The sequence below is a fragment of the Gymnodraco acuticeps genome, unplaced genomic scaffold (assembly GCF_902827175.1).
Source record: "Gymnodraco acuticeps unplaced genomic scaffold, fGymAcu1.1, whole genome shotgun sequence".
Classification (NCBI taxonomy): Eukaryota; Metazoa; Chordata; class Actinopteri; order Perciformes; family Bathydraconidae; genus Gymnodraco; species Gymnodraco acuticeps.
In genome coordinates, this window is record NW_022989980.1 from 1,105,926 (window position 1) to 1,131,190 (window position 25,265).

A 25,265-nucleotide genomic window follows, 5' to 3' on the forward strand; every position below is an offset into this window, starting at 1 on the left:
ACGTCATAGAGTGGCACCGAATGCTGGGCATTTAACCATGGATGTATGCATTTAACATGCATTTAAACATCCTTCGGCGCCACTCAATGACGTAGTATACTTGAAATAGTGGCTCTGCAGCAGGTATACTCGACATTGAGAAACGGCCCAGGGTTGCAGTCGAATAGTCCATTTAGCTTGAGTTAACGGAGTGAAATGACCCGGAAGTACATCAGTGGCAGCAATGACAAGGGCCTTTCGATTTCGCTAGATAGGAAAGCAATCCTTTCTACGTCATGTTAACTGCACAAACGACATATCACATGAAATCTGAGAATCCACAGATTCCATTGGTATAAATCTCATCACTGTACGACCAAAACTCACTGAACTAGCAGCCAGGAAAGAGCAAGAAAACAACTTCACTTTACGTAGCCATGATGATGTCTTACCTTCGCTGCTTTGTAATCAAAAGTTGTGTTCAAGGGCATAAAAACAGTTAATCCAATGTCTCTGTGTAACTTTAAAATCATTACTGATAATCCATCATTACAATTATAAATAATAAACGCAATAAACGGATTATAATGGTTAGCCGACCGGAGCTTCCGGTTTATGAGGTGCGTAACTGAATAATGGTCATGTTTACATGGATGTATGAACTGCCCCTAATTACCGCCCCCCTTCCAGAGACACACTGTCAAAACACACCTGCTTGGTATTATGGTTTTATATTTCTGTTGTAAATGATTGTCTTTTATTGTGATTGTAGTAATGTGTTTTTATTACATGTACAGCACTTTGGCTCGACCAAAAATCGCTTTTAAATGTGCTATATAAATACAACTTGATTTAATTTTGGTATGACATTGAAAAAGTTACATTAAATAATAAATACAAATAAATTACAATAAAATGACTTTTTTAATCTTCACATCTTGTAAGCATGTCTATAATTTTGAGCACCAAATTATTGAAAAGTATCGAAAAATACCAGTATCGAATCTGTATCGATAAAATCCTAACGATACCCATCCCTAGCAAGGAGGAAATGTTACCCTGCTGGACGCTGAAGCAATACGCTTTATCGGAAACAATGAGCTTTTATTGTGTTAGTGACAATTAGTCATAAGTCATGAAAGAAGTCAAGAGCAAGAATGAATGTGTCAGATTCTTTTATTTTGAGTTTCAAGTAAAACAATAGTAGTCAAGGCACCGAACAAACAAACAAGACATAGCATAAAAAATAAGCATACTGTGAAAGCACTTTGATAAAGTAGTTAATTCAGTTTAAGTCGGGTAAATTCAACTTCAAGATTGACTTTAAAAAGATAGGCATTTTATATTCCATTACGTTTTTTAGGTGTTTTTCAACTGCATATTGTTTTGTGACATATTTTGATGAATTTTTGTAAAGCTAAAATAAGTTTTTCTAATAGTAAACACCTAACGGCTTTCAACAAAGCGGGTTTATGTAGTAAGGTAGGAGGAAGATACATTCTTCTTCTGACCTTTTTCTTTTTTTTGTAAAAGTATTTTTAGTGCAGATGCAAATGTGTGCAAAGGAGTGAAAACCCTGAGAGGGAGTAAACTGGGGGTGTCCCGGTCTTTCTTTCTGACACTTGGCACGTTTCCCACACACCTGGCTCACTCCTGCACACTGCTGCTCTCTCAAGGCGGCCTTTGTGCATCGCTGCATATCTGGACGTGCTACATTCTTTGGTGCAATGAGGCCTTGCTGTGCCTCAAGTGTAAGTAATCACCCTTGATAAAGACAACAGCAGTTAACCTTAATCCACCTCACAATCACAAACTAGTAAAAGTTGCTTTATAGTCTCTGTTTTTTGTGTTAAAAGTACTCGAGGACTTGTGCAGCTGAGGTGCATCCTCATTAAATAACTTGTTCATTTATTTCTCCACTAAGCCCTCCTCAGGCTGCCTGCATCATGTCATCAAGGATAGCCGTCTCTTGCTCTCCCAGCTGATTGGTCAGGTCGAGGGGTTGGGAGTTTTCGGGGTCCAGCAGCTGCAGGGGCTCCTCCGGCACCAGCACCATGGTGGCAGCCGTCGAGTACGAGGGTGGCAGCTTCCCTCTCCGACCCCTCCCCCCCCTCCGGCCTGTACGGAAGCAGACGCAGTGCAGGCAGTCGTGCACGTTGTACTTGAAGAGGCTTTTGCACGGGTGGCAGAACTGGTAGAAGAGCAACATGAAGAGCACGGCCAGGCTGTAGCAGATCAGCAGCTGGGCGGCCAGCAGCGGCGCGCACACGTACTCGTAGAAGTCCGACTTGTAGAAATACCATAGCGTGATGAGGACAAAGTTCTCCACAAAGCGCCCGCAGTAGAACATGGCCAGGCGGTCCCAGCGCTGTTTCCTCTCGATGAGCTCTCGGTGAGCGAGGTCCAGCTGCACCGCCGACCAGCAGAAGACGTTGATGCAGGCGTACAGCAGCGTGAACATGGACAGCACCACCGTGGTGCCCAGCTTGGAGAAGTTTTTCTCCACGTCCTTGGCCAGCGAGCCTTTCCTGGCCCAGAACTCGACCCAAGGGAGAAAAAAGAAGAAGAGCAGGTTTCCCATGCCGACGAGGATCACCCAGTGTGTGAGCGCCGTGCTGAAGAGGACCAGAGAGGTGATGCGGGTGGCGATCTCCAGCCCGCGCCACACGATCATGCACAGGTAGGCGAAGGGCCGCAACCGCACCTTGTAGTCGTCGTATCTGATCTGGATGGCCAGCACGATGCACACCAGAGCCCCGTATGTGATGGAGATCAGCGTGATGATCATCAGTGTCACTGAGGAAACAAACACAGGTCATCGGTTACATTATAATCAGCAGCGTCATATCCAAAAATGTCTTGTCTTTAACTTATTAGAACTTATATTATCAACATAAAGCTATCGTATTTCAATAGAAATGTTCTTATAAACTCACACTTCATTTAATATAAAATGTATGTTATATTCCTAAATTAATGTAATTTAAACATAGGGAAAGTAAATAATACATGCTCAAAAGCGTCTTCTTTCAAGAACTCATAAGGTAAAGATTTCAGGTCACCTCTTTGGCAAACACTGAATTATATCTGCAACTATTTAATGTATTACCATCATGTTCAGAAAGGTAAAGTATACATTTGATCATCCTTAACTTTTAATCTAGCGCCATCATCAGGTCAATTTGAATATTTCTTTGATTATATTACACTGAATACCTGCCAAACTAATGTCCTCATGACTGCCTCAGATTCTGTGTGTTTATTGATCAAAAGCAAATGCTAACTTACAGTGTTTCCATGTGCCCTTATCTTTATCTTGATTTTATATCTTAACAGTCTCCAATAAACAAAACATCTCCCGACTAACACACTGACTTCTTAATAACTGTGGGACATTCACAAAAGAAAATATTTACTAAGTTATGAGGTAATTTGAAATATTCTACCCTTACTAAGTGCATTCAAAAACAGCAGTGACATTTGAATTCTGTGTGTACAGAATTCATTTATGGGGGGGGGGAGAGAGAGAGTCAAGAGCTGCCAACCTGAAATAATGTAATAATTGTGTAATTTTAAGAGGCTTGCATGATGTAGAAATTGCATTGTTTCATAGCGGTTGTTAATTTTAATTGTATAGTAGAACAAAGGCATGATCCCCTCGGCCATTCTTACATCTGGCAGGGAGGAAGTATTTCTCCTGGATGCTGGCGTACAGCTGCAGGGTCAGCTGAGGTGCAGAGCCCAGGAAAGCCTGAATGACGGCGGTGCGTTTGAAGGCGTTTCTGTGAGTGGCCAGGTTGCGCTCTGATTGGCCGATTTCCCACTCCATGGGGCTCTGTCCCTTTTCCAGGTTAATCTTCCTGGAGATGGTGACGTAAGGCTCCTCCCTTTTACCCGACTTGAAATAAACCACCAGAGCCTCGAAACACCTGAGGATGAGATAATGGAGTTACTGAAAGTGGAGTGATATTTTTACACCAACAGAGGGCAGTGTAGTGTTACAATGATTCGTGTATCTACATCATTTAAAAACAAAATTACATTTTGAAGATGTAATGAATATGTAAGACACCAAAAAAAACCAGCTATTTCCATTACATATTGCAGGATTTTTTCACAGCTTGGTCTTTTCTGCTTTTTCTCTTAAGCTTGGCAGATAATATCTTCAATCAAAAAAGGCTACCTTCCTGAATCACAACTCAGGTCAACCAGACTGAATACATACTCATAAATGTAGGTCAATTTAATAAAAAGTGCATAATCATGCCCTTTGGACAACCTTATTATGAACTTCACCTATAGCTTAGCTTGTTTTCAGTGTAGGAATTTAAGATGAGATATTATACACATGATACACTGATCTCAGAACTGTTATCTCGTAAGGGATCCATCATAAACAAACCTGTCTTTGTAAATCACAGCTAAATAAACTAAAGCACAACACTGAGACTCCAGCAGAGGGCAGCCAGGGGAAATAAAACAGTTTCCAGAGGCCTGAATGGATCAACTGAAACTCTCTGGGTGTGGTCCTCTCAACATTTGAAAGGTAAATGCTTTCTGTGTTTAGCCTAAGGGGCAAGTTTAACTGTATTCATGTGGAGTGAAACAAGTTTTCCACTGCCAGAGGTCTATTTGGAAACTGATGGTGATCATCAGTGGCACCCCCACACACTCTTCCCCCCCCCCCCCAGAGCTGAGCAAGGCAACGAAACTTAAAATAAAAAGCAGCATTTTACGGCGCGCTATGCATGGGGCCCCCTTGAGGGAATTTCCCGACATGTCGTTGCAGTAAATGAAAGGGTGTTATCGTTGCTGTGGCATAGCCGCGGGAAGTAGGGGTGCTGGGGGTGCTGCAGCACCCCCTGTTGGCGAGTGGTATACATTTTAAAAACTGAGTGACCACCTAAATAAAAAGGATTAAACTACATAAAATAGTTATGATTTTACTTAAAATAAAATTAGCTGTATACAGTAGCATATAATAGTCATATATATTTGTATATATCAGGTGGCTTGAATTTATTTTCCAAATAAAATCCGAGTCATCTAGGTCGTAGTTCCTGGGAGTGTGACGTAATTGACGCGACACACACACAATGCAGAGTGACAACTTTCTAGAATGGCGCAAAAAAGGATTTTGGATTTTTTTCTCCAACAAACAACCCAATAAAAAGAGTGGACCACCATCTACTCCTCAGCCCACCACCTCTACAACTAGAGTAATATGACACAGAAGAGACTGACACATCTGACTTTAATGCATGTCCATAGTAACATTTTGGACAATGTGGATGTATCTGCTCTAATGAGGGTCTTCATTAGTGCCACCCCAGGCTACATTTGGTGTTTTGTGAAGCCCCAACACAAGGTAAGACGATATGTTTCCTTTAATGCTGCTGCCGCTGTGCAGTGTTTTGCCTTGTCAATCAGTTAAAATTGAATTCATAGTTTTATTAATATTGTAAATAATATTTTCTGACTATTTGTAATGTTATGTAGGTTTGTAAGACCCATAGTTAGCATGTGGGCATGTGCAGCTGTTGCTAAGTGATGTAGGTCTATAATGGTTTATTAAGCCTGGTTAAGGCGAGACACCCCAGGTGAATAGGGTAATTTATCCAGTTAATTACCTACAATAAGGCAATTGTTTCTTATATTACAAGTTTTCTGAATATGCAAATGATCCATTATCTCATTAAATTTGCGCACATTTTAATACATTTCAGGAACCGAAATCTGAACTTTGGATAAAGCCAGGTTCAAAATTCTTGTTTCATTTTGTAGTCATATTAGTATCTAAGGCTTTTACTGAAGGGATTTTGGATATCTCTTTTTATCACTCCATAAATCAGAAAATACTGTCAATAGCCCTAAAATATCAATTTTCGCCATGTTTCTAGCCATGTAATCTTATATAATTCAGGCTATGAATGATATATGAACAAACCCTTCTGTAAAAGCCTTCATAATATTGATAGGAATATAACTGGAAGGTTTGGTGTATGTAAGTGCTACTGAAGTGGACATTTCGAACTCAGAGTAGGAGAAACAACTCATTTTGAGAAAACAACCTTTAAAGATTGCAGTGAGGCGCTAGCTAAACCCTCCTGTTCTTTGGATGACAGCTTGCGCCTCGACGCACTCCGTGAAGGTATTTCATGTTCGGGGTAATTTGGTTTTTGTATAATCTTGCTTCGTGCAAGTGACAATTGTTGTTGTCTTCTCTGTGAACGTTTTTTCGCCGTTCTTTTGCCATTTTGAGATTTACATTTCTAGCGGAAAGCTAACCAGGAAGTGTTTTAGCACACCACGTGACGCATCTGAACGAATCACGTTGTCAGAAGTTGACACCAGCCAATGAGATTTCGTTTCTTGGTTTAACCCCTTTGTGCTTTCACGATTGGTTGCTGATACAAAGGAAATGACCATATTTGGATCCGATGAGATTGTGCAGGAGAGACGGAGCTTTTCCAACGATGACATTGTGCAAACAGCGGTCGCGGTACTTTATGTTACGTTAGAAAGCTAACTTTTGGTGAATTTAGGAGAAATATACAGATGCAAATAGACAAACTATAGTAAAATGAACACTTAAATGTGTATTTTGTACGTTTTCCTTCCAAAAGCCTGAAAGAAAACATGTTATGGAATCAAAATAGCACAACATCTCAAAATTGACCAGTGCATGAAAAACGATGTTTTTGCCTGCTGTGTCTCGCCTTTAACAAACAATTGATGCGGCTTGTATCGCTTAAGCGGCTCCCTCCCCACTTTTGGCAGCACCCCCTGAGCAAAATGACTTCCCGCGGCTATGTGCTGTGGACCTTCTTAATCTACCTTCTTAGCAGTTGCCTGCCTTGCCTGTTCGCAAGTGGCGCCCCTGTGTGTGGAACACCAACTATAAGGAAACTATTTGAATCATCGACAAATATAAAATGATTTATAACATCAAAACCAAATGTTCAAGCTGCAGCAACACATGTCAGCCATATGGCAAAACACATTCTTGATATTTTTTGTCAAATTATATGAACAGTGGCGGCGCCAGACTATTTTTGTTGGGTAATCTATGGTAGGGCTAACCCATACAGTGGTGGGGCTCAAATCAGTATTTGTAATATAATTACATACACGCTATATCGCACCCCTTGACAGTGAAACGCCACGCGTGAGGCTTTTATTAGCTTTTATTAGTCTCCTTTTATCAGCTAAATTACATCGAGAGCAACAGGTGTGAGTTAAACAATACAATAGCCTATTCTGCTAATTCCACGTTGTTTCAACATGCTACGCAGCGGCAGAAACAAGAAAAGTTGGCATATAGAATTGACACGGAGAGAGAGGGAGAGTGAGGGAGACAGAGACACGGGTAAACAGAGAGAGACAGACACAGCACACAACAGGTGGCCTGTGTTTCTATTGTCATACAAAACACTTTTTCAAATGACCCATTATTACAAAATATATTCAAAACTCACTATTCACTCTTCAGGTGGGTCGTGTGACTCTGGCACCTGTTCGACTTGTACCTCAATGCGAGGGCGTTTAAGAACAAATCTATCCATCTATATCCAAATATACTGCATCTATAAGCATATAAGCACTACATACATACATACATACATACATGTATTGCTACCAAAAAGAGCTGCAAACTATTGTTAACTGTCAGCCACTGTCAGTTGCAGCACACAAAGGTTAAAGGTAGCATATAATAATGTTAAAATGTGCAACAAAAAAGAGGAGTAAAAGTAGCTCTTTTTTTCGTTTTAGTTTTTGAAAGTAGCTCTCATCCTAAAAAAGGTTGGAGACTGTTATAGAACGATACATTTGACAATTTTAAGCTTGAAAAATTAAGCTTAAGAGGAACAGGTGTGGCTTGAAAAGGCCCACCTGTTCAAAGTGGGGAATGACAGAAAAAGTTTGAGAACCACTGCAGTGTAGGATAAGCACCAGGGTGGGAATTTCACGACGGCCACGACGGCCATGGCCGTCGTTGCCCCGCACTTTGGCCGTGATGCCCTGTGAAAAAAAATGCAATTCACGGCCAAAGTGGCCTTGGTGCCCCTGTCAAAAGTTCCAGTGTAAACAACGCTAGTAAAGTCATATTAGTGCGCGCAGTAGGATAGTCCCGTGCCTGTGGATCAGAGCGATTGCTCTGCTGTGATTGTTCCGTTAGAAATGCCTGTAGGGGCCCGACAGCCTGCTCCTCAGCCGCGGGAGCAAGACAAGCACAGGTAAGCAAGCGGACCAAGCTGTTTTGATATGATTTAACTGAAGTATGTGGTAGTATTTGAAAGGACTTAACATTTACGTGTTTATAGAAAGTACTATTGATAGGTAATTACCATTGTATTAGCCTATTTAAAGTCGACTCGTTACATTTTGTCATGAAAACTAGCGATAGCTAGCTAGTTTGGATAGCGCTAACGTCTTCCCTTCAAGGGGTCTACATCTAGTGTTGCTTCTACAAGCTAGCAGATAGCTGTCACCTTTGAATCTAGTATTTTTCTTGCTAAGCGGTTTTGATATAATACATGACTGACTTATGTGGTTTATGGCTGAACTTAACGTATACGTTAAAGAAACACTATTGCTATTCAGCCATTTGTAAAACGACTGGTGTTGACGTTAGTGCTACACTTTTCAGTCATGTTGATTGACCAGCGTAATTTAACCAAACGGCCTTTGTGCCCTGTCATGTGGCCTTTGTGCCCTTGAAAAAAATGTGAACGGGAAGGCCAAATGGCCTTGCCCCTAAAATGACGAAATTCCAAGCACCCCTTTATAAGTAGTGCTATGGCGGCATCTCAGTGGTGCTCTGCAAAGAATATGGGAGATAAAGTCATCCTGCCACAAATTCTTTCCATGGCCCCACTGGACAGAGAAGCAGCTCTCCATAACCTTGGTGAAGCCAGCAACCTGCGGGACGAAGACAGCTGGGAAGACAGGATGGACCCATTTATGTTCAGGTTCAAATTTGAGTCGGACTATTTAATGTTTTTTGAGCAGTGCATTGACAAAGAAAACCTTAAGGTTCATGCCTGTTTTGAAGAGCGCGGTTGAATGTTTGCATCAGCAAAGCCTTTCACTGTTGTATAGATTTTTTTTTTGTATACTTGGTTTGGTTTTTATATTTACTGTATTTGCTTTTTCGGTTCTGTTATCTTAATGATTGTTCTGTTATATGATAAATGTTGTAAATAATAAATGCTTTTTCTATCATTCTATGAAATGCAGTGCAATGTATCATTTGAAATATATGGACTAGATATGAGTATGCACAGAACTAACTAAATGAATAATCAATTAAAACAAATATTAAATAATATACTTAAATACACTAATATATCAATTAAAAACAAATATTAAATAATGAACTTAAATACACTAATAGAAAATATGACTTTTTATACCACATATTTAAATACATTCATGCATTTAATTAGTATGAAGTTTTTTAAATTATATTTAGTCGAGTGCAGATTTGTATTTGTACTTATTGTAGTTGTCCAGCAGATGATGCTGTTTGTGTCATTAGGATATCCATACAACCCGCCCATCGGACGTCCAGCCCCGCCCACATCCGACCCCGCCCCATTCCGCGTTCCGCAGCCAGGGCCTATAGATGCATGACGCAGCAGACCCAACGTTTCGTTGCTGTGATTGGCTGTAGGTCTATTCAAATTGCATTCGGAGGCATTTTGATCTGGCCGCGGCCTCGCTGATATTATAACGCGAGAGAATTTTCACACCTTTTTAGTGTATAAAACTACCCCACTACTTAGACTATTCCGTGCACCCCTCTAGCATAAGCCCGAATGGTCTCAACCATATTGCGTCAGTAACGTGCACTTGTTGTTACAGCAGGATCAGTTTGTGTGTTAAGGACACGACCGGTAGATTTTCGCAATCCGTGTTCTCAACATGCTTACTTTAACATACTTTTTCATGGTCGGGCTAAGGTAGGGCTAAGCCATTTCTTGGTATGGCTGTAGCCTACCCCAGCCATACCCTGGCACCGCCACTGGATATGAACCATGTATGGCAATGTCTGAACCAATATTGTCATAACATTTAGCAAATGTTTCATGGTAGAGACAATGAATCCAGGCTTTAGAAACACCCTGACTTTTGTTTTACTAGTACAGTGCTGGACATCTGTATTCAACACACACACACCTCTCCCCCTGAGGATCCCCACTGCTGCACCAAATCTAACATCACTGTGCTGGAATGTTAGCTTTTACTCCAACTTTGGACATAAGACTTGAATCCCACACAACTGTGGTTCCACTGTGTTGCTGTGCAGCAGACTCTCAGAGTCAGCAGTCAGACATGTTGCTTCAGCTGCTCTTTGTAGGGAAACTGTACACTGTAGTTACATTGCAAATGCAGCTCAGTGCCAAGCTTCCACACTCACCTCTGAACTGTGTTTGACCCACCAGTTAGAGGCTGGCAGGGGAAAAAAAAATCATTGTTGTTGTTTGGAAGCACGCTCTCATCTCAAAACCAGCGCACTCCCTTTATTAACTCCCTGACATTAGCTTTACAGTACATTGTCTACGATCGGGAAACAAAACCTGATTTATCGACATAATTGCCATGGAAATCTGGCAGCAAAATGTCACAACACTTTGTGAGGGTACTGAGCTCGAGCCAGCCAGCACTTAGGATTCAGACTGAGAGGCAGGCTGTGTTTCACTTAGCGGAGGGGGAAAGAATGAGCAGGGCTGCATTAGCTAAATGAATCAATATAGTGACATCCGCAGCAGAAACGTATGGATTTATCAAAGGGAAACACACAGGCTACTGCTCTGTATCTGCAGTCTAAACACACAATATGTCCGTGTAGTCTACAGTATGATGTGGAAATACCACATAAGCAAAGAGGAACAAGCATTCAGGAAATTCTATCAACATCTCTTTAGCAAAATTCCCTTGTTTTGGTCACATGGGATTAACTCATCAGGCTCATCAGGTTTATGCTAACAAGCCAGACTGTGGAGCGTTTTCGAAACACAAACAGACACACAACAAGAAGCTTTGCAAGTCTGCACTGGTCCACAAGTTGACATTTTAGTTATGTAATTGTGTTTCCCAGCTTTAGGAGCAGGATTGTTGACGAGTCGAAACAAGTTGAAAATAACCTGACCTATTTGAAGTTGCCAATATTTACTCTGTGGAAACAGTGTCTTCTGGTAGACTACACAGCAACTAAAACAAGGCTCTCGTGAAGGTTATTAGGAAGTCATGTGTTAAGATTAAGAATTGTGACTTGGAATTCTGCTTTTGACAGCAGACACAGTATGTCTGACCACAAGATTAGCAACTGAGTCGTCCCTGAGTCACACAGGAAACCTCCTATCTGATCCGAGGGGGAGCAGAGGTGATTTGTTTACAGCGGCAGAGCGAGGGAATGAGAAGCATTGGAAATAAAACAGAAGAAGAGAGCAGAACAAACTGTTCTGTAAGAGCAAGCATTGCTACATGTTATTTTTTCTACACTGCCACATTAAAAGCATCAGATGTCACAGTTTAGTGTAAAAGATTAATATTACAAAAACGCTTCAGGAAGTAGACATTAGAGAGGCAGCTTTACTTTGATATTAAAAGCCGATTCATGGTTGTTGACGTTTTAAATCACTGGAGTGTGCAAAGCATTTTTAGGTGGAGGAAAGACGTGTACTGGATCATAAAGAGTGAGCGTAGCCGACAGATAACAGCTGCTTTTGGTTTTTAACCAGCTTTCTTTTTACAGCTGGAAACTAGGGCTGCTCAATTAATCGTATTTTAATCGCGATTACGGCTTCCAACGATTACGAAAACAACGTAATCGAAATAAAACGATCATTCTTTTATTATTACTTTTTTTTTTTTGGTTTTTCAGTTGAATTATACTTAAAGTTCAGGGTAATCAACTGTTAAAAACATACTGTTCACATTTTTTCTCTCCAATAAATGGATGTTTTCAAAGTCAATGAATAATCGCATTTAATAATCGCAATTACAATTGTTGACCCAAATAATGGAGATTTTTGCCATAATCGAGCAGCCCTACTGGAAACTCGTGGATACTTTGCTATGCTAGCAGATATGTATGGCAGTAGGTCTGGTGATAAGTTGGTCTATTGGAGTATCATAACATTTAGCAACTTTTTAATGGTAGACAATGAAATGTGCTGACAATGGTGATCCCCTGACTTCTCCCTTCAGCACCATTACCGGGTCAAATGTATCATTCGTGCAATACTTTTATTTAGGTTCATGAGCAAATACCAAATATGTAGGACATTTTGATCAGGAGATATACATTTAAATAAAGGTCTGTTAAGTCATCATCTATCGTGACAAGAGATAACACAAGCTCAATTCCAGAGAAATCCTAAATCAACCAGGAATAAACTATTAAGGATTGCTACTTTAACTAAGATGGTAAACATGATTTCTGCCACATTACCATGTTAGTATTGTCGGTGTGAGCATGTTGATGTCAGCTCAAAGCTTTGACTGTGCCTTAATAGATTTAGCATGACTCTTTGCCCTGTTTTTATCAAATCAAGGCGGCAAAACCAGAGATATGGTCCATTTCATTTCACACATTTGTATTCCTTGTCAAAAACCAGGTGCCTACATCATCAACACTGCAACTAAGCTAATTTAGCCTCAATGGGGAGCGTGCTCCAAGCTAATGTCCACACCCCCAAGATTTGTTGTGTTTTTCTAACATCTAGTCCTAGTCAGATATCAGTCAGTGTGTGTCAAAATGTATGCTCTAAAATTAAGTCAGACATCGTCCTTAAAGTTCAGACATTCTTCTATGAATTCCCCAGCTCTGTAGCTCTGTAGCTCTGATCAGTTCCTCATAGCCAAAATATGTCGTAACTATTACAACAACAGGCAACAGCACAAACCAAGTGTTGACTCACTCAAGATTGTAATAGTCTGTAGGGCTGCAGGTGGTCTATCCTTCTCCTGCAATGACATGATTGGCTTTATCTCCAGTGTGTTAATAATTATAGACCTGTGCCTGACCTTGGTCAAGTTATTTGTGAGAACTGCAAATCTGCTATGAGCATTGTTCAAATAAAAAGGTCTGTTCTCTTGGAAGATACTCTGTGTTACATTGTCCTGATTTGTGAAGCACTATTAGCTCAAATGGCATTTATCACCACTGGGAAAAATACTATCTATTTTGATATGCGGCTACACTAAACACGTCACTCAGCATTGTAGATAAGATAATTTCCTGTCTTCTGAACGGCATTGCAAAGGGTTGTTGTTCTTTCTACAGATGTCCTTGATCTTTATTTACATCTTTTTATCCAGATCTTTTTATCTATATATTTTCTCCTATATCTGTAAACTGTCTGGTTATATTTTAGGGTGCACAGAAACCTGAGCCAAATCAAGCTATTTATAAGCCTTTTAGCAACACTTTCTCTAGCAAAGTGTTCTTCCTGTTACACATACATTTGTTCGGTTGATTTTCTTGCCCTGTAAAATATAGCACGCCCTACATTTAACTGTTATTATACTGTACATTCAGACCAACACCTTAACAGCTCACTGTAGACATATCAAAGTCCAGAGGGGAAGAAAGAGAGTATGAATATGTGTATATTTGAATTTCAAAGAGCTTAAGTCACCGCCTACATGAGTCACGGTTCGCCGAACAGGTCTCTCAGCTGAAAACAACTGACACAGGAGTGCAGACTGAAACACCTCCCTCACAGAAAGAGAACGTTTAAGACAATACATATGCTTTGATTTCAAAGAGTAACTCAAGCTCTATTATTTCAAGAGGCAACATTAGTCTCTCTCTCTGTTAGCCAGCCAGGCCTGATCTCTGGTCTGCAGCACCGAAGGCTTCTGGGGGACGTTATCCTGAGATGAGGTCATACAACCGAGCGACGTAAATGAATGTGAGTGATGTTTTACTAGGGCGGGTGCCAGCTCTGCAGAGTCATATGACAAACTGGCTTTCAAATTAAAAGAAGCTCTAAGGTTGTGGGAGGTTGTCCTGTTCAGTCGTCCCTCCTGTTGTTCATACTGAAGAGGCTGGCATCTGGATTGTGATTCAGTTAGAGAGCTTAATCTGTAGATCTCATTCAGTACTAAATCCATGATGCTGCAACAGTCTATCTACAATGTAATGTGGATGATTCATTGTATTTGATGAACTGACCAACTGATTTAATAAGTCAGTCAGGGCTGCAACCGATAATTCAATTTATAATCGATTAACTTTGTAGTCTATGAAAAATTCCCGTCATAACACAGTAGAGGCAATGTGGACATCTTTAAATGGCTTGTTTTGTTCAACCAATTGTTTAGAACCCAAAAATATTGTTGACAATAATATATGACAAAGAAAAAGTATTAAAGTCAATTTAGAGGCATGAGACTACTTTGCTGTTACTGGTATATCTTGAATAATGACAAACTATTAATTCATTTTGAAGAAAGTTTCAGATAATTTTTCTGTCACTGGTAATAGATCAATCATTTCAGTTCTAGTCAGCATCCTTTATTTATGAGGACAACTCTGATTCATAGTGACACATTATGGCAGCATCATGTCACCCCTCAAAGATCATTAGAGTGCTCTTGTGCACTCAATAGAGATTTAAATGTGTATCCCATTAAGTGTACTTCACTGCAAATGGAAAAATCTGTATATCTGTAAACACTACAAAGTCACAGCACTAATACAGAGTATCATGATTTGTAGTGACTTTGACATACCCCTAACACCCCATGACCCTCACCTACCCAGTGGTGTGAAGAATCTACTTATATTTACTCAAGTACTGTACTTGAGTACACTTTTGAGATACTTGTACTTTACTTAAGTATTTCAATGTTTTGCTACTGCAACTTCTACACCACTACAATTCAGAGGTAAATATTGTACTTTTATTTATTGTATACCTTTTACTTTCCAGATTTGGATTTTATTGATATGAAATATCAACATCTAAATAACACGGAGTAAATCCACCAGCTATCTTGCATTATACAAAGGGATTTAATTTAGCTCCACCTTTACCAGCTGTGGTAAACACATTAATGCATCAATAATTAGAATTAAAAACACATGATATATATTCTTACAAAATAGGCCAATCTGCATAATGAGTACTTTTACTTTCGGTACTTAAAGTATATTCTGATGCTAATATTTCTGTACTTTAACTTGAGTAACATTTTTAATGCAGGACTTTTACTTGCAACAGTAGTCCTACACTGTGGTATTTCTACTTTGTACTATTTTGTACAAGATCTGAGTACTTCTGATTATATCAAGGGATTGTTTTCTTACATTCAACAATATATAAACATTTCAACATACCAACAACATCCCATCACCCCTCCCTACCTGATAACAGGGCCGAGCAGCAGCAGGTGCAGGAACAGCACGAGCGGCCTGTCCCGGCCCAGGTCTCTGTGGATGAACGTCAGGGCCAGTTGGATGAGCACGGCGGGCAGCAGCATGAAGGTGAGTGTGAAGCCCATCCAGATCACGTCCTCGGTCTTGTGATACCGGCTGCAGAGCACGGCGGCCGTGATGAACTCCGCACAGTACAGCACGGTGGCCAGCAGCACGCTGAAGGGGGGCTTGATCCGGCTGTGATTGACCACCAGCATGACTTCACTGTGCGCCACCGTGGAGCTCTCCATGTCGGAGATCTCACTCTCATGCTCCTCCATGGCCACTTCGCACATTATGTTATCCACTTTGATCAGTATACGGTTCACGATTAAGACGCTAAACTATGCTAAAAAACATCACTATTTGTAAATAATTCCCTTGATGCGCCGTCTCTCCCAACTTTCCACAAAGTTGAGCATCGCTGGGTTCACATTGTGTGTTACTCAACAACTGCTGTGCCACCGCTCCGATGCACTCCCACCAAAAGCGTTTATTTAATGGTATCGTTATATCGTCGGACGTGGAGTTACCACCCCGTTAGATCCAGAGGAAACCACTGTACTGCCCGTCGGGATTTCAGCGCTGTTGTTGCACCGTGTGTGCAGAATAGGGAAAGTTCAGTTCAGCCTCGTCATCCAGGACGATATCTACTAAATGTCAGCCAGCCGGTTACCGTCCAAACTCGCTGGACGTCAGTAGCTTAAAGTTTGTTATTGTATGTTAAAAACACCTCCAGCTATAGTGTGAATGCCGGGCTGTAGGAGGGCCGAGTGTCTCCGTGTCGGTGTATTTGTGCGTCTGCTGGCTGCTACTCGTGTTTCCAATCTTTTGACTGTCTGTCAATGCAACAACTGCGTTAAGTCAGCCAGAAACTGGGGGCGATACCGGAAATTACGGGCGGCTGCCTTCAAAATAAAAGAGAGTACAGATAATAACATACAACTCATCAAAAATACAATTCTGTGACAAGGAAAACAAATCCATTATTAAGAGGCTGGCACAAATAGTTTGGTAACTATGAGGAAACAGCTTCATTTTTGTGATATGATCTCGCTAACTACTTTAGAAAGGTGTTTAGAACCACATTCCGTACATGTATTCAAGATGTTTTCTCTTTTTCCCCTCAAACTCAATTACAATGTTTTATTAAAATAATTGTACTCTGAAATGATTCTGGTATAATATTTCTTTAAAAAAATATATGATTTGTATTTAGAGTTTTATTTATTGTTAATTGTCAATTTCATAACCCTGGGTGTTTTGCTTGAATCACACCATAAGTAAGAAAAATGGGAGGTGAAAAGCTCACATGATAATGAAAAAAGTATAGGATGTCTGTTACAATCTTACATATTACAAGCAATGAACAAACTGTTAAATAAATAATAGTAAATGCAGCCTATACAAGTATATATTACAGGGTAACAAAGCTGCCTACAAAGATAAGAACGATTTCATTTGAATTGAGGGAAACACAACAACTTGTTTGACATTTCACTTTCTCTAGAGGACCTTTGCCAAGCTAAATGCCACCGATACTGTAAGCACATGCACTGTAGTTTTATTACAGTACTTGTCCTTTTCAAAAGGAAGCTAGACTGTGAAGGGCGAGTAATGAGAGATCAGATTCTCCGCGCTTCCATTTTTAGTTTCCAAAAGTAGTGAGGACTTGGCCTTGTTATGGTGACGTGCAAGCCTGTGAGGGGAAGCAGCTACACAAACAGGTGCAGAACACACACACACACACACACACACACACACACACACACACACACACACACACACACACACACACACACACACACACACACACACACACACACACACACACACACACACACATACATCATTCCATCGTTTCATTCGCTTTTCACACAGACATTTCCTCATTATATTACAATCAGATAAGGCCACATGCTCATTAGACAACAATAACATTTTGTGACCCTGAACGTAATCCGTTTCATGTTTGTTCTACTACTTATTCAAACAAGGATTATTTGTTTGGAAAGTGCATGAGAAGGACACCAAATGTAGTTAAACCCCCACATTCCCATTGCAAAAATATCATGTGTTGCTTAGCTTGATGTCATCATGACCTAAAGTAAACCCTTATTGTGTTGTTTTTTTACTGAATAATCACTCTTACTTCCTGTTTGGTAGATGTCATGTTGCTGTCCCTGTGGTACAGTTTAAATACAGCTCATTCCATTCATGCTGATCTCTCCCTGTCTAACCAGATCTCATCTAAGTCAGTGGTCGACACAACCTACGAAGGCATTACTAATGCATGTGTTTGGTGAAGCAGTGCTTTGGGTCAGTGACTTCAGACTGCTGAGGCTGTGTGCTGTTGAGACATTACTGAGCACCAGCATGTGCACAGTCAGCCAATCAGGTCAGGTCAGCTTGTCTATGTTTCAAATTCTTTACAGGAATCTTCAGCTGCAGTCAAATAGTATTTTCGCATAGGAAGATTCCTAAAAGAGTGAAATGACCTGAAAAGCCATGGTAACAGCTGGTTGAAATCTCTAGATCAGTGATTCTCAAATGGGGGTACGCGGACCCCTGGGGGTACGTTGGGGTACTGCAGGGGGTACGTGAGATAAAAAAAAAAAAAAAAAGGTTAATTAAAAAAATAATCTTAGTAAAATAAGTTAAATAGAAAACACACATTTTATATAAAACATTCCTAGAACCACCAAGGGGGTCCTCATATAAACATGTCAAATGTGTGTATTGTATTTTATAGTTTTTCACAATAACATATTACTTAAATTGAAAAACTCCTTGGAGAAATCTGTTTTATAAAAGTGTTATGTTGTTTTTTTTCATGCATAAAATGAAAATATCCTTAGTTTGTTGTAATGCATACCACGAAGGAGTTAATACATCACACACTGAGGGAACATCACTATATTGTAATTATTTATATAGGCTTTTTCGATCACAAATGTTCGGGATCGGTCAGGGGGTACTTGGCTGAGAAAATGTTTCAAAGGGGGTACATTACTGAAAAAAGTTTGAGAAGCACTGCTCTAGATGATAAGAAAAAAGTACTACGGTTTGTTATCTAATTTAGTATAGGGTGCACCAGACAATCCTTAAAAACAAAGGAGATAAATGCTTTCCTACAATTCCTTATGGCCTCAACAAATATAGTTCAACATTAGGAAATATAACTGTATTTTCATGCCGAAAGTTAGATGACAATATACCACCCTGTGTGTCAAAATGTAGCAAAATGCACCTGCCAGCCCCTGTAAAGAACACTATACAACAGGTTGTATCTTGTATGTTTAATCTGTACGAAAGTGTAAGTATAACTATTTAAAATATGATTCTCAATTTCACAGCGGTTATGAACCAGGCTTCTACATCAGCTGCCTGGTTGTCGAGTACATACACATCTGTAAAACCACAACATGCTTTTCACACAATATGTTGTACAAATTACATTAATCAAGTATTACATGTTAATGACCGCCCCAGTGGTGTTGGCTTGCATATTTCTGTGATAAAAAAGAGTATTAAAGTAGAAGCTTTAACCGATATTGCAATATCAGCAGTTGGTGGTTTTTTAAACATGTTTGCAATGTGGTGAACAGGAGCCGTATGGGGGTGTGGTCTTCAGCTGCTGCTTTTTTGCTGTGTGTGTGTGTGTGTGTGTGTGTGTGTGTGTGTGTGTGTGTGTGTGTGTGTGTGTGTGTGTGTGTGTGTGTGTGTGTGTGTGTGTGTGGTGTGTGTGTGTGTGTGTGTGTGTGTGTGTATCAGCTGACGCAGGGCTCTGGTGAGAGTCTGGGATGAGTCTACTCAGCAGCGGAGGCAGAGCCTGATTGGACGTTGGTATAATGACATAATGAGATAAGGCCTGCACAGAAACCATTGTGACAGGTTTCTGAGAGCTCCAAATAACCATTTATAATTTCATTATATCTACAGAAGCTCTACTCTGTAGTCTACTCACCATTTTGTTTTGATTTCCCTCATTAGACGTGAAGAAGGAAAACATCCAATGAGGGAGGATTGGTTTGTGAAGAGGCTGCACATCTAAACTATGAATGTTTGTTTTCAGTTTGGAGCAGACTGTCATTCAGCTGCAGCAATTCATCTCAGCTTGTCAAGGATTTGAAAATAGAGCATTTATATTATTTACAGAGACTACAAGGTGCACAGCAGCCTCTTGCAGTGAAGATATATCCTGTGAATGGGAGGCCATCTAGTGGTGCATGCTGCATTACAGAATGCACTTGCTTATGCTTGCATTAATACCATTGTACGTTGATCCTCTGTTAACGTAAGTGTACTGTTGTACCTGAACATTAATGTTTACAATTAACAAGTGATTAAGTTACATTAAGTACATTTTCCTTGTAAAGTAATTTTTAACCTGAACTATAATTGTCTTTTTTTTCTCTTTACTTGCCACACTTCATAACATTTTATATATTTTTGTCTTTTAACTTGATCTGACAGGAAAACATTTAATTGATCAATAGGAAAACATCTGTACATTTAACCCAATCCTAAAATGGTCATTTTCATCAGTTGTCCATGGCCTAATGTTATAAACGGACCATAGGAATAGAATAAGTGAGGGTAATGGGGGAAACATGGGTATTGATAATTAAAGTATCAAATACTTAAAAAGAAACTGGAAAGCACATGATAAGCAAATGACTCTTATACAGTACGACAGCTTTGAAAGACACTAGGCAGTAGGCAGGAAGTCATTTTTAGGATATTTTAAGAAGTATAATGGACTGAATATGCAGGATTATGCAGTTCAGTTTATTTTGATCTGCTTGTGTTTGTTGCATGTTATTGTCTGAACGTATAAAACCTTACAAATGTTGTAAACCCTTTTGAAGGAACATATAAGATAACATTATCTGTAGAATGATCAACACGCCACATCTCAAGCGATCAAGATATACCTCGCTAGAAAAAAATAGAAAGAAAAGCGATAGTTCCAAATATACAAGTAAACCTGCCTCACGTACACCGTGATGCGACTCCACCATCACCATAGACATGATGTCATTATCCCTAACAGTGACTAAAGTGGTGCAGCTTAAATCTGACCAGCATTGTTCCACTTTTAGGAGATCACAGCACGTCACAGATCACACCACAAGACACATTTAGATTTTCCTGACGGATAAATGCATCTTTGTTTGGTCTAACTAAAGAAGCACTCTGCCATCCAATGGGATTAGTGATTGGATCAGAGGGCTTTGGGATTGGTTGAAATACCAAAACACAACTCCAAGGCTGTACCTCCCACATGAGGTGACTAAAGGCTTACTGTGAGCCTGATTAGTTATATAGCTCCTACTGTAGGTACAAGTTGTTGTTAGAAAAGAGAATCCAAACAAATGCATGGACATAGACTTACTTCTGTGAGTATCCTTCAATATTCTCACATCTTAGTTCATTTGGTATGTTATACGTGTGATTAAGTCGTTCAGTGGTGTCGGGTAGTTGTAGTTTAGTGTCCACTGAGTTTTAAATGCTTGTTTTAATCCAATAATTCTCAGCATTTACAACCCATGTTGACTTTTAATTTATTGTCTGTGTGAATTCAAACCAGAGCACTGTTATGCATTGGGCTTTTACAGATATATGAACTCTGATTTAACAGAGACAACAAAGAGTTTTCCACGAGTGGTATAGGTCTGCTGTAGGTTTATTGTTGTTTCAACATCAGGTTTCTCATGGCTAATAGGACTGCTTATTTATGGCACTTTACTGTTTATTGTTGGGCTAATATCCCAGTTTCTCCTTTTATTTACACTCGCTGATATCACTAAAATTAAGATACCATCATAATATACATCGTCTGTAACAGCCAAAACAAATATGCCAGCTTGTTACCAACACTGTAAAAGCAGGCCGTTATTATTACACAGCCTCAACAGATGCACTGCACAAAGTTTTTTAGCACATGGTCTGACTTCCTTAGACACACCTGCTGAATTTGTTTTACAAGATGAGAGGACCACGTATAATTCCTGACACATGGTAAACCACACTGCAGAAAATACGTAAAGCACAACATGTTTTAATGAAACACAGCTAAGAAATACGAATACAGCTAATTTTAGACTTTTGATTTTGTTGATGTGTAGGTTGAGATATGAGGCAGTCCGAACATTTGCTGACTGTATCTTGAATTCACAGGAGAGGATATTTGTGCGAGACCTGATTATACTAAGGTTGACCATCTGTTCATAGGTACGGGTTCCAGAGAAGATGGTGGCCGCTGTGCTCACCTCAAGCAAACATGTTCAACCTCATGACCAACTGCTGCGCCTGGTTCTCCAAAATACAGGAGCCAATCAGGTAACAAAAACGACATTTCTTGTAAAATGACAGAGTGAAATCAAATGTATGATGAGTATCTGAAAATGTGACCTGTGATGGATGGGATAGCATGGCCTATCTTTCAAATTCAAGAGAACACAAATGTAATCAGTTTGGTTGAATCTCCTTTGACCTTAAATACAAATAAATGCATTCTGTACAAAAAAACAGAAACAATCTTCTTTCTTTTGACATTTTCGTATAGTATTTAGATTGAGGTCTCATGATATCCCCTCATGTTGAAAGCAGCACTTGAATTAAATGAAATCAAAACTTCTTGTCCTGACAGTATTTGTGATATCGTATTTGTGTCCAAAAGAGTCAATATATTATTGTATCTTGATGACACGTGTCATTTACAAAAGCACTTCTTTGTAGGAAAGTTACCATTTTGGTGGTTGGTCTTGACAAGGCAGGAAAAACAGCCTCCATTAAAGGAATGTTAAAAGGTAATTCAAGAGTACATTGAATACTGAATAAACTAAAAGTTCCCAAATCTGAAAATGGACTGAAGATCTACCTATGTTTTACTTCCTGTCCTTTCAGTGCCCCATACTGTAGAAACAGGACCCACTCATGGCTGTGTGAAAAATGAGCTGAGAGTGGAGAACTACATGGTCACCTTGCTGGATGTGGGGGGGTCGGCCGAGACCAGAGGAGCCTGGATGGAGCTCAGTGGAGAGGCCCATGGGATCATCTTCGTGGTGGACTCCTGTGACAGGCAGAGGATAAAGGAGGTCAAGGAGGTTCTGGCAGAGCTGCTGAAGCAACCCAGAGTGGCAGGAAAACCCGTATTAGTGTAATTATACTCAACTTCTTACATGCATTATATGTGTGATCAAACATCATGTGCAAAGTAGAGTAAAACTAGAGCCCTCTAGTGGCGGATTGGGGGAACACTGAAATAACTAATGACTGGATAACTGTGAAGCTAAACGTAACTTAGGCCTGTGCTGAAACCTTTTCTTCTTAGGTTGGCTAACAAACAGGACAAAATGAATGCTTTACTGGGAAGTGAGCTGATTGAGAGTCTCTCATTGGAGAAATTGGTCAACCAGAGCCGTTCTCTGTGCCATATTGTAAGTATTAAAAGTGTGAGAATTAATCATTAGAAACATACATTTCTTGTAGGAATTGTAACAGACCAACCTTTTTTTCTTTCCTTCACAGGAGCCTTGTTCAGCCTTAACTGATCTGCGACGCTGGTCGGAGGGAAAGACTCTACGAGGCCTTCGCTGGTTGCTGCGGGCCATAGCTCTGGATTACCCTGAGCTGTGCAGTCGTGTAGCACAGGACAGCAAGAGACCTCTGGAACCAGGAGAGAGGAAAAAGACCTGGAAAACAGGGAAAGTTCGCAAAAAAACTAAGGGGGAACGGTAAGAGATGTTCAACATTATGAATATTGTACAGATCAATGTCAACCTAACCCATAATCTATTATTCATTCTGACTATCTTTTATGAAAAATGTTTTCCTACCTCAGGATGCGTTCCAGTAAGTCAGATCTTCGCCAGTTTCATCGGCCAAAAGAAAAGGCTAAAAAGACAAAGGGTGAAGGAAAGCTTCAACCCATACGAGACATGCTGCAAAAGGTCAGTATCTTGCTTGACTTTATACGTATGTAATATGTACATATATACATTTTACCTTAACAATGTTCAAAAATAATATTTACACTCCCACAACTAATCATACATTGACAGTACAGTTCAAATTAAACTCACCATTTTTTAAATTCTTTACAGGAGAACACTCTGAAAAAAAAGCTGAGGAAGAAGAAGCCGGTTAAGGTCAAGGAAGGTGAAAAAGATCAAGCCAAAGCAAATGAACAGGAGGAAGAAGAGGGTGACGGTAATGGAGAACATGAAAACTCTAGTCACACAGAGAAAGCAAGCAGTGCCCTTATTCCCCCGAAGAAAACCAAACCGAAACGCAAAACAAAGGTGAAAGAAGATGCTCTGGACGTGCCAGAATCAAACAACAATGGAGAGAAGCCACTCAAAGGTAGAAATCAGTTATTAATGGCTTATAGATATTTTGCTTTTCAACTGTTTAAGAATGGGAATATAACATTTCTTTATCTTATGTATAGCTAAGGGGGAAAAAAGGAGAAAGAAGAAAGTTGTCAAAGTGAAAAGGAAGAACAAGATCAACACAGAGGAAATGTCGGGAACTTACTCTCAACCTGTGGACCTGTCTGCAACATTTGGTGAGCCTCATTTACATCTTCCATCTCCAAATCAAATGCAATTACACGTTGGAGTCTGAAATTGAATGAAATCAAAGCTTTACATTTAAAAAGACGCATCGTTCTCCCGACAGATCTGTACCGAAAAGCAATAATGGCTCTGAAGGAACGTCAGGATCAGGGACAGAGAGCGTGAATCCTGCTTGAGTCCTGAGACCTGAGTGTGAGGATGTTGTCCACGGCGTTGGACACAGGCACACTACATCAATTCAAAGATGAAGAAGTTATTTCTTTAACACTTTTTGACCTGATCCCTGAACCTTGAGAATGAAACTGCAAATTCAAATGTGTGGGTCTGCTGCATAACTATGTCATGATAGAAACATCAATAATAATTAAAACTGCGGTCGCACTTGTGCGCGCAGTGATGAGCGGGCCCTCGCGTCCGTGCGCCTGTCGGGGAGGGCAGCAGGTCGTCCCGGCGTCAAGCAGACGTGCGCGAGTCCTGGGAAATGAGCCGTTTCTCATTTCTATAATTTTAGCGTCCCAGACTCCCAGGTCTTCCGGCAGCGACCCGGAAACGGATGTCGAAGGAAAACAAATTTCTCTAAAGGCTCGTCGAGGATCGATTATCGAGGAGGCTGTCTGGAGGAGGCGTAACCGAGGATACACTGATTTAGAGGAGAGAGGAGTGTCTCTAGAGGAGCTATAACCGAGGGTACACTGAAGTATTCTCCTGAGACGATTTCAGCCAACAGTGATGTTTAAAAGAGGCGTGACGCATGGCTGGACTTCTGTCAACGAAGCACAGCTCTGCAAACTGTTCCCGTTGTGATTATAAGTTATTTGAGATGATCAAATGTGCATCAGACTTTGTGCCCTTTACCGTTTGTTTTCTCACTAATCACATGTCCCCTGGATGTTAGGTGATGTTACAGTGAGAACAGCTGCTGAGGTCAGTGCAGAAAGCAGAACAGTGTGTATAATATATATCGCTCACTAATAAATGTAACAGGCCTACATTTCACATTTTATTTGTAGACTTTAGGAGATATCTACAAATAAACAGTAGGGTTAGGGTTAGGGTTAGGGAGTGTATAGGTGTCTGTTGTAATGAATATGCCGCCAGCAAAGGGTGTTGTTGGACTAACAGTAGGTGTGTGTGTGTGTGTGTGTGTGTGTGTGTGTGTGTGTGTGTGTGTGTGTGTGTGTGTGTGTGTGAGAGAGTTGATGTGCCAGGCAAACAGGCAGGCCTCAGTAGCTTATCTGACATATAATTGGTCAAAAATGGTACATTCT

General features: G+C 40.2%; 2 protein-coding genes across 2 annotated transcripts; one reads left to right on the forward strand and one right to left on the reverse strand.

Annotated features, from left to right (window-relative positions):
- Positions 1-1,137: 1,137 nt before the first annotated feature.
- On the reverse strand, positions 1,138-23,114 carry xkrx (XK related X-linked). The gene is made up of 5 exons (XM_034211787.1): positions 22,928-23,114; positions 22,401-22,490; positions 15,362-16,320; positions 3,652-3,908; positions 1,138-2,775 (listed from the first exon to the last, which is right to left on the reverse strand). Exons 3-5 carry the CDS (start codon positions 15,706-15,708, stop codon positions 1,910-1,912), a joined length of 1,470 nt encoding a protein of 489 aa, XP_034067678.1. The 5' UTR covers positions 15,709-16,320; positions 22,401-22,490; positions 22,928-23,114; the 3' UTR covers positions 1,138-1,909.
- Positions 19,281-24,452, forward strand: arl13a (ADP-ribosylation factor-like 13A). The gene is made up of 11 exons (XM_034211788.1): positions 19,281-19,306; positions 19,406-20,814; positions 21,650-21,757; positions 22,157-22,227; positions 22,325-22,577; positions 22,752-22,857; positions 22,949-23,154; positions 23,262-23,370; positions 23,524-23,782; positions 23,871-23,987; positions 24,101-24,452. The coding sequence occupies exons 2-11, from the start codon at positions 20,795-20,797 to the stop codon at positions 24,160-24,162; spliced, it is 1,311 nt and encodes a 436-aa protein (XP_034067679.1). The 5' UTR covers positions 19,281-19,306; positions 19,406-20,794; the 3' UTR covers positions 24,163-24,452.
- The last annotated feature ends 813 nt before the right edge of the window (positions 24,453-25,265 follow it).

Excerpts from the sequence above, each read along its gene's own strand:
- arl13a (XM_034211788.1), top strand. The coding sequence starts at position 20,795 with ATGGACATAGACTTACTTCT. Across the intron at positions 22,858-22,948 it reads GCCGTTCTCTGTGCCATATT|GAGCCTTGTTCAGCCTTAAC; the intron begins GTAAGTATTAAA and ends TTTCCTTCACAG. Across the intron at positions 23,783-23,870 it reads TGGAGAGAAGCCACTCAAAG|CTAAGGGGGAAAAAAGGAGA; the intron begins GTAGAAATCAGT and ends TCTTATGTATAG.
- xkrx (XM_034211787.1), bottom strand. The coding sequence starts at position 15,708 with ATGTGCGAAGTGGCCATGGAGGAGCATGAGAGTGAGATCTCCGACATG. Across the intron at positions 3,909-15,361 it reads CTGCTCGGCCCTGTTATCAG|GTGTTTCGAGGCTCTGGTGG; the intron begins GTAGGGAGGGGT and ends TCTCATCCTCAG. Across the intron at positions 2,776-3,651 it reads ATACTTCCTCCCTGCCAGAT|TGACACTGATGATCATCACG; the intron begins GTAAGAATGGCC and ends TTGTTTCCTCAG.